This window comes from Malaya genurostris, chromosome 3 (assembly GCF_030247185.1).
Source record: "Malaya genurostris strain Urasoe2022 chromosome 3, Malgen_1.1, whole genome shotgun sequence".
Taxonomy (NCBI): domain Eukaryota; kingdom Metazoa; phylum Arthropoda; class Insecta; order Diptera; family Culicidae; genus Malaya; species Malaya genurostris.
This window is the reverse complement of record NC_080572.1, coordinates 28,455,298-28,465,672: the sequence shown is the minus strand read 5'-3', so window position 1 is coordinate 28,465,672 and position 10,375 is coordinate 28,455,298. Positions and strand designations below refer to the sequence as shown.

General features: G+C 36.7%; 1 protein-coding gene across 6 annotated transcripts in view; it reads right to left on the bottom strand.

The window, feature by feature from the left end:
• Nucleotides 1–1,178: 1,178 nt before the first annotated feature.
• Nucleotides 1,179–10,375, bottom strand: part of LOC131438665 (splicing factor YJU2) — a 36,242-nt gene continuing 27,045 nt past the window's right edge. The window contains exons 3-5 of one of the 6 annotated variants that reach the window (XR_009230965.1): nt 3,746–4,252; nt 1,618–1,790; nt 1,179–1,559 (exon numbers count right to left, since the gene is read on the bottom strand). Coding sequence is in view for 4 of the 6 variants with exons in the window: in XM_058608825.1 (XP_058464808.1) it covers nt 3,751–4,252 (502 nt within the window). In the remaining 2 variants the exon portion in view is untranslated. The other 5 variants (XR_009230966.1, XM_058608825.1, XM_058608827.1 and 2 more) reach the window with 5 other exon arrangements.

Sequence of the window (10,375 nt, the reverse complement as noted above, 5' to 3'; positions counted from 1 at the left end):
CCCCATGTTTCCATCAGTACCGAATATGTAACGAACGTTTGTATAATAACGCAGATACAGTCGAAAGAGAAAGTAAACAAAGAGAATCTGTTAATTGTTTTTAGGCCCTTTTGAAATGTTGACGTCGATTCGTTAAACTGGGAGGCAACAGTGAGAAAATTTAACCAACTCGTATGGTTACATTCAAAGCGATTATTGACGTTGCTGCAAAACATTTCCCTTATGAACACTTTCATCGCATCTAGAATCTGGTATCTTTTATCGATCATACCTCCTTCAAGTCAGACCCTGTCAGCTTGGAGCGATCTCAATCTTCGGTTCAGCAACGCCATCGCACGGCGTCTCATTCAACATGTCATGTCAATTGTATGGGTGCGCAGCCCTGCTATTTTGGCGCGTACGAATTTGACATTTCTCTCCCCTACTTCTATGTATGAGATTCGATGCGGACTCACCTGAGGGCGACATGCTCGCAAAAAAGGATGTTGCCAATTATTTGTTCGGGAAATGTGAGAGCTGGATATCTTGTTAATATGATGTCTTTGTTCAAGTGTACACATAGCAAAGCTTACATCGATAATGGGTACGTTTCTGTGGCGTAGAATACCGGCACGGGTGCCAATGAAACAGTTAGCTCGAAACCTATATAATCCCCTTGCTCTTACCTCAATTACAGCAGTCTCCTTCTGTCAGCAGTACCAAGCAGTACCAGCAGAACCAAAATTTGAACGCGAAAATCCGAAATCAAAGGAGTGTTAAATTTGGTCGAACGTACATCGAGCTAAAGGACTATCATCTTTTCAAAAAAGCGTCCTGTTTTTGATAGTCAAAAGAAAAATAGATCACAAACGATTATTGTTCGTTCAACACCGGGCAGACGGAGAAACTGCAAACACTGTAACAACGCGGTCGCAACATCAGAGCACAAATTTTGTGAGTGTCCTAGGGTACGAGACGCATGATTTCTATAGCAACGAAAACTTCTGTTATTATTGCACGGATGACGAAGAGTGAATTTTGCGGATCTTATTCGACCTTCCCTAGATGGAATACTAAACACAACGAAGGCAAACATCCTTAAGGTTTTCATTCGATACACAAATTACATAAATCAATGTACTATAGTGAATCAAATCGAATTAAAATTTATTTTAGAAAATGATTTGTTAATATCACCATATTTTATAAATAAACTAATCATACATAAAGAAGAAAAAAATTTACCCATCTTCTAAACAGCCTGCAACGAAACTTTGCTTTTGCTCGTTATGTTCCGAGCTACCATCAGAGGCCATTTTTTCCGATGAAATCCAATTGATGAATTATTTGGTAAATCTTTCTTCACAATATTTTGATGATGAGTCTTGATTGACAGTGTGATCTAGTAAATTCTGAAGTTCCACTCCAGCTATAGTTTCATCCGTAATATTGGCTATAATTCAAAACATTTAATCCGGCAGTGTCGTTAGCTTTGTAATTGATAGGTCGTTTGCTCGTTGGCGTTTCAATGCATACGGTGTTGGTCTTACAAGTCAGTTGTCATATGTTCGAGCCCCGACCTGGAATGATTTATAATGTCAGTAAGATCGTAATACTAGCCATGTAATGATTCTGTACGCTAAGAATCGGCTGCGTAGTCTGTTGAAACAGAAAGGCCAAATTACACAAAAGGAACGTAATCCCAAACCTTTACTTTACTTTGCTCGTTTGGAACTGGAAGCTGTCATTTCAAACGAACAGCTGTCGTCACTCTGGTTATAGGCACTCTGGTTTCATCTATTCGTTGGTTGCTAGGATAAAACTTTTTACCACGAATCACACTGCGATACAGCAAAATATCAGTGCAAGTTATTGTGTTGATCAACTCTCTAACTACCAAATACTGATGCTTGGTCAACCATATCGAATACTTCACCATTACGGATTGTACAATAAACGTACAACGTACAAGTTTTAAATCGTAACAGTACGGCCGATTTGACTGCTGTGTGAGAGCCCGCATTGTTATGATCTTCGTCTTCTTTTGTTTGTTTTGCAAATTTCTCCAAAGACTTCAGGCAAACAAATGATTGTATACCATTTTAAATTGACCGTTTTACGTTGCAGTGCACAGTGCTTCAAAATCGCAGTTTCACGCTCTTAATTGATAACTCATAGAAACGTGATTTTTTGAGGTACAGTATCTTCAACAAAGTTGCTCAGAATGATAGACCCATCTTTTGGCGAATTTTATTTATGTGAATAATCCCCCTAAAAGCGGGATAAAAATATTATTTTAGCTCAGGGCCAATATAGGGGCTAAGTTACTTCGACAAAGTTGTGCAGAAAGTTATTTCAAACTATCGCTGACTAATTCAACCATGATATGAAAGCTCTTTTGAAGTAGTGTAATATGTAAGTAGTGTCATCTGCACCTTTCTGCGCCTTTTGATGATAGACAAGTTGGAATTTTGAAGAAAAAAAACATGAAAAATGGCTCTATTTCATTAAACTGAAATGATAGCAGCATAGTATGTTTGAGAAAGTTGTGTAGTTTTTAATGATGAAAAAATTTGTAAAACATGAAAAACTCATATAAATTGAAAATTTATATATTTTCTTACAAAAACTGGTTTGAAGGGCACCCTTTTCAGAAAATACATTATATCATGAATTACACTCAAGTTACGGGAATGAATTATCAATTAAGAGCGTGAAATTCGGCTTTAGAACCACTGTGCTTTGGCACAGTTTCCACATATCACGTTCTTCCGAAGAAACAGGCGACCATTGGCTTCGAAGTGTTTCGGGTGCGAATAAGTTTTGTTGGATTTCGCTTGTCTTTGGAGACCACTACAGTCGATTACTGTTTTGTTTCCGACTGATACGCATAAATCCATGATTCGTCACCAGTCACGATCCTATATATGTCTTTGGAACTTCCGCGGTTGCATTTATTAGGAATTTTCCTGCACAAATCGACACGCACCTATCAGAAATTATCAGATTATGCGGGATCCAACTCAAACAAATCTCTCTAACGATTAAATGCAATACCAAATGTACGCGAGTGTAACTAATGCCAAAGAATGCCCCTATTTCACGGTATGTCACATCACAAAGAACAGACATACAAATATATATATATATATATATATATATATATATATATATATATATATATATATATATATATATATATATATATATATATATATATATATATATATATATATACATTTAAAAAATTAACGGTTGTTTGGCAAAGTAATCAACAAGTTGCAATCGCTTATAGGCTGTTGCGTTCGAGCTGGAATACAATGATATTTATACCAGCAAAATCGTACGCAAAGGTGAATGTTTGCGAATTTTCACTTGTATACCTTACACAGGTTTTAAAAAAAGTTGGATGTCTGTTCTCTGTGGTCACATGACGATTATTGGTAAAACTACTGATTTTGGATTATCTTCACAAAATTCGTCGGTGAGCGAACTGCGACCGCGTTTGAATTCATTAAACCAGTTCTACACTGTCTTGGAACACTCATTTTCTTCGCGTTTCGTCTTTGGCTCATTAGTGCTTAAAGCAGTTCTAATTGAACAGCTATTGACACCCAGTAGTTCAATTTGAACTGCTGAAGCAGATTCAAAGTTTACACATTTGGATAGTTATTATCATTTTACACAAATATTTAAAAAATCCTAAATAAAAAAATTGGTTTTCGGAGAATTTAATTTATTTAAAACTTTAATAAAAATAATTTACTCTCTTTACACTTCTTCATTACTGTCTGAAGAATTGTCACTATCAGAATATGTTCCGAGAAGGTCTAAGCCACTGACCGTATTGTTACTAGTGGTCATAACAGACGCACTTAAATCATTATTATCAGTACTACCGAGTGTCACTGATGTATGTGGTGCTTGCAATTCACTTGTCATTGAGGTAGTTGCCACAGATATCGGCTTGATTGCTTCTTTTTTCTGGGTCGAACTTTCAGCGTTTGGAATCTTCTTTATTACTAAATTGCTCATGGACGTTTTTCTAACTCCAATGCTAATGGTGTTGTCCATTTTTTTCATTTTGTTGCTACTTACGGCAGGAGGAATGGTAAACGTATGTATAATCGAAGAAGACGAAGCCGACGATTCAGTTGTTACCTTCGATTCCATTTCAATCGAGGGTTCTTGTTTAATTTCTTCGACAATTTCTTCGACTGCTACACGCTTCAGCCCTGTGCTAGTTGATACGCGAGACTGAAATTTAATAGATCTGAAAATGTAGTTAATTGAAAAAGAGTGTTATTAGACTATAATTTTCACTTAATATAATGATACTAGTTGAATTACCCGGCGTTACTCGGAAATATTTCGTGAAGGCAAGGCCGAAAAAAATCTAAAAATTGTCCTTCCCATTGAAATACTCAGATCGTAGTGAAACATAGCTTAGACAGCAACCCGATTGAAGAATACTCCGTATATGTTCAGATTGCGCATGATTCTTACAATAATCACAATTTTCATGGTATTCTGGTAAAATCGGATCAGTTTTATGTTCGATGCTTTTTGCTAGGAATATTCAAAACACCTTTATCTTTATAAATACATTCTTAGTACCCTCTGAGTTTCAACACTTGCTACTCCCTCCTCGTTATAAAATATCTTATGACATTATTATTCCCACGTAATCGCTCAAGATTGTGATAATGATTATTTTATAACGAGCTGTTTATCATCATAACTACATTCGTACTATAGAATAACGATTCAGTTAATAAAAATGTTGTTGTAAATTAATTTCCTTCACTTTGTTAAGAATACTTATTCCTCCTCCCTCTTGTGATTTTATTTGTGATGCTCACTTAATTGCTAGACATATGCAGTACTGATAAAAATTACCATTTTTTCGTAACATCCGATCAATTTTACTTTATGCTTCTCATGTTTCAGGCACTTACTACACTCCCTCTTCCTCAAAAAAAACCTTATAATCTAATTTAATATGAAAGTAGTATCTGCATTAGATGAAAATTGATTTTCAAGACTCCCTTTTCCTAGTCCAAATCCTCCGTCCCCTCGTTTGTCGATAAATAAGATAAATTATACAATAAGCACCCTGTTTTAGAGGCACTTGCCACAAACTCTACCCTTTTGCTATCCTGTGAAATGAATATCTGATCTCGTCAAGAAAAATAAAAAATACCCTTATTACCAATTGAATTGCAAAAATGACCTGTGCCAAGTTTGGTGATAATTTACTGGATTGTTACGGAATCATTCCGATATATTCAAACAATTGGACTGAGAGCTTCTTTCATAGAGGCACTTACTATCTTTTCACTCGTATAATTATCCTTTCGATCATCTTTTAGTTGTAATAAATATCCGGAATTCATAACAGTATTTTGAGGTATGGGACGCTTTTTCACAAAACCCAAAAATATATAATCATGATGAACTCCCGTGAACGGTTCGTTTTATTCCGTGTCCGTTTTGTCCACCACAGTTGGTGACCCCGACGTGATTTCGTAAATATCGTATGAGTGCGCATTTTCGTGATAACAGTTCGGCTGAAAAGTTCGTATCGTTTAATAGAAACACACATATTTTTGCCAAAATTCGTTTTTATTATTCAACATAATTGCCATCAAAGGCGCAGCGATTATAGCGATCTTCCAACTTTTCGATACCATTTTTGTAGTACGATTTGTCCTTTGCCTCAAAATAGGCCTCAGTTTCAGCGATTACCTCTTCATTGCTTCTAAATTTTTTACCATTCTCTTGAGGTCTGAGAACAGGAAAAAGTCACTGGGGGCCAAATCTGGAGAATACGGTGGATGAGGGAGCAATTCGAAGCCCAATTCGTTCAATTTCAGCATGGTTTTCATCGACTTGTGACACGGTGCATTGTCTTGATGAAACAACACTTTTTTCTTCTTCAAATGAAGCCGTTTTTTTGAAATTTCGTCCTTCAAACGCTCTAATAACGCTATATAATAGTCACTGTTGATGGTTTTTCCCTTTTTAAGGTAGTCGATGAAAATTATACCATGCGAATCCCAAAATACAGACGCCATAACCTTACCGGCCGATTGTTGAGACTTTCCATGCTTTGGGTTCGGTTCATCGCGTGCAGTTCACTCAGCTGACTGTCGATTGGACTCCGGAGTGAAGTGATGGAGCCATGTTTCGTCCATTGTTATATATCGACGAAAAAAATCGGTTTTATTTCGATATAACAGCTCCAAACACTGCTCAGAATCATCAATTCGTTGTTGTTTTTGATCGATTGTGAGCTCACGCGGCACCCATTTTGCACAGTTTTCTCATATCCAAATATTCGTGAATAATATGTCCAACACGTTCCTTTGATATCTTTAGGGTGACAGCTATCTCGATCAACTTCACTTTACGGTCATTGAAAATCATTTTGTGGATTTTTTTCACGTTTTCATCGGTAACAGCCTCTTTTGGACGTCCACTGCGTTCATCGTCTTCGGTGCTCATTTGACCAGTACAAATTTTTGCAAACCACTTACGAATTGTTGCTTCGCCCGGTGCAGAGTCTGGATAACACTCATGAAGCCATTTTTTGGTTTCGGCGGCACTTTTTTTCATCAAAAAGTAGTGTTTCATCAACACACGAAATTCCTTTTTCTCCATTTTTTTTCACAATAACAAAAGTAGCATCACTCAAAATGCAATATCTCACAAACTAATAATCAGACAGCTGTCAAATTTATACACGTATCTTTTGAAGGTTGGTACTAGCTGAAAATGGTATGGATTTAATTCTAGTGGCGCCCTCTCATAGAAACGATACGAACTTTTCAGCCGATCTGTTATTTCGACCCCGCTTCTCTTCCGCCCGGTCCGGTAACTTAACCTCATCTTCGTTTCAATCGTTGCATTCCTGTACTGCCACCTTCATCGTTCAACCATGTCGGATGATGAAAATGACACTTCTCGCAATACCCCTGTTTCGCTGAAACTTCCGGAATTCTGGATGACGGATCCAGAAATGTGTTCGCACAGACGAAGGATGAAACTGAATTTTACCACATCATCGCAAAAGTGGACCATTCGGTTATCCGTCATATCGCCGAGTTGGTTGCAAATCCACCAGAAAGCCATCAAAGATAGGCTTATCGCTCGGTTTGCACTCTCTCCACAAGCACGAGTGAAACAATTATTGGAATCGTCTGATCTCGGTGATATGCGCCCTACACATCTTTTCTCTAAGTTGCAGAAACTCGCAAACGGACTAAATGTGAACGACGATTTCCTCAAAATGCTGTTTCTGCAACGGATGCCATCCCATATTCAACACGTATTGATCAGAAGCAGATCTTCCAAAGACGGCGGTGATAACGCCGTTAGGTTTCTTCGGATTTGAATTCACTAGGGTGCAGTTAGGTATATGCAATGCCAGTCCGACATTCCAATGATTCATGAACAAGATACTAGGGGACATAGACTTTATCGACGACATTTGTATCGCGTCAAGAACCATAGAGCAGCACAAAAAGCATGTGCGAATTGTCTTCGGACGACTGAAGGAAAACGGTCTAGTCATAAACACCGCAAAAATAAATTTGCACAACCTGAAGTAGAGTTCCTCGGCTACGTGGTGAACCAAGATGGTGTCAAACCACTACCATAGAAAGTTCAAGAAATCATCGATTATGCCAGGCCATCTACAGTTAAAGATCTAGATTCGTAGCGTTGGTGAATGTGTACAAAAGATTTATCCTGTGGGAGCCACGGATACAGAGCGAATAAAACGACTATATTAACATGTAATAAAACCGATAATTTTATTCGAGCGTTTACCTTAATACCTCGAGCTACGGTACTGTGTGGGTACAAACTGGTAGGATATAAATTGGGTATTCAGTCACAAGTGGTGACTTTTCAGCCCTTATATATATATATATATATATATATATATATATATATATATATATATATATATATATATATATATATATATATATATATATATATATATATATATATATATATATATATATATATATATATATATATAAATGCAGAGATCATTCTTTGTAATCGCATCACTTAAGAACGGATGGACGGATTTATGTTACATGAACCTTTTTTTGTTTGATTAGTTTCTACCTCCACCGGGTTCGAACATCAAAAAAATTAGGAAATTTGCGGAAAAGTGGGAAAAATCCATAAAATTGTTTTGTATGGACAATGTGTTTGGTCATCGAAGAAAAGAATACTAGATCGTTAGAAAATCTTTTGGCGCGCAATGCGTTGTTTTCAATGCGTATTTGATCGATGTGATTAATCATTTCGAACCACGTGCTTAAAGGTGTATCAAAATAAATGAACAAATGACATAATTGCGTAATACTAACCAAATAAATGTTGTATTAAAACCATAGTCGGTAGGAGAAAAAAAATCTAATATCGTATACCAGTCAACAAATCAGCAAATTGTGGAACGAATTGACGAATGGACTGTACTGCATATCGTAAATATATTTCTCTTCAACATTGTCTTAATTTTGCCAATAAGAAACTCGGGCTTATATTTTCAATAGCCGGAGTAGCAGGTAGTGAATATTAGTAAATATTTATATTACCCACAAGCTACCGGGTCAATTCGGTCACATGGTAAAACACCCTTCTTAATCCACCTAGTGGTGTGATAATGCCTTTCTCTTCTTTCATAACAATCTCATGAAAATATGTTTTATACTTTTATTAAATAATTTTGGATACTAATTTTGTCACCAATTGATTCAGATTGATTCGAGTAGTTCACAAAAGCATGCTTCAGTGTTTATGTCACACAGTCAGCATCATTTTTCCAAACTAGTGCTTGACATTTGCGTTGCCTATTTGTAATCAGTGATGCTAATCTAAAAAACCCTTCTTAATTCACCTAGTGGTGTGATAATGCCTTTCTCTTCTTTCATAACAGTCTCATGAAAATATGTTTCATATGTTCTAAAATAAATTTAGACACCAAATTGATTCAGATTGATTCGAGTAGTTCACAAAAGCATGCTTCAGTGTTTATGTCACACAGTCAGCATCATTTTTCCAAACTAGTGCTTGACATTTGCGTTGCCTATTTGTATGAGAACAGTGATGCTAATCTAAAAAAAGCCTTCTTAGTCCACTTAGTGAAATTTTCATATATCTTGAAAAATCACCATAGGGGGGAGTACATGAAATTTTCGAAATCGAAAAAAAAATTTTGATGCCAAAAGGTTTAGAATTGCATGAAACGTCGAGATTTAGTGTCATCTCAAAAAAATTTTTTTTTGAAAAAATCGACTTTTTGGGATTTTTCTAAGTCCGAGAAAGTTGATTTTTTCAAAAAAATTTTTTTTTGAGATGACACTAAATTTCGATGTTTTATGCAGTTTTAAGAGTTTTAGCATCAAAAAAAATTTTCGATTTTGGAAATTTCATGTACTTCCCCCTATGGTGCTTTTTCAAGATCGAAAATTGTCAAACCTTTACCACCGGGCAGCACCCCTTAAGCATGTCCGATTTAGGTCAAATTTTGCATGAAGGCTTTTTTCGAAGTGCTTAAACATTTGAGCACTAGAACTTAACGACAAAAGAGGTGATCCCAAAATTTTGGCACCCTTATATATAAGAGCGGTAAAAATCAACGTGTTTTGTCGGTTACGTCACTTATACAATCATATATCTGGAACCAAAAGTCACAGCCATGTTATCTTCGAACTTGATCAATGGCCCGACAGTAGCTTTCAAACGAGCCCAAGTTTGTTAAAATCGGTTCAGCCATCTCTGAGAAAATTGAGCGCGTTCAAATACAACGCTTTTTGTCGGTTACGTCACTTATACAATCATATCTCCGGAACCAAAAGTCACAGCTATTTGATCTTCGAACTTGATCAATGGCCCAACAGTAGCTTTCAAACGAGCCCAAGTTTGTTAAAATCGGTTCAGCCATCTCTGAGAAAATTGAGCGCGTTCAAATAGCACGATTTTTGTCGGTTACGTCACTTATACAATCATATCTCCGGAACCAAAAGTCACAGCCATTTGATCTTCGAACTTGATCAATAGCCCGACAGTAGCTTTCAAACGAGCCCAAGTTTGTTAAAATCGGTTGAGCCATCTCTGAGAAAATTGAGCGCGTTCAAATATCTTCGAAAAGTGCACACACATACACACACATACATGCACACACACATACACACACACACACACACACACACACACACACACACACACACACACAAACAGACATTTTCCGATCTCGACGAACTGAGTCGAATGGTATATAACACTATGGGTCTCCGAGGCTCCGTTCGAAAGTCGGTTTTTCCAGCAATTCTAATACCTTTCTATAGAGAAAGGCAAAAAAGTTGGGTGTTTT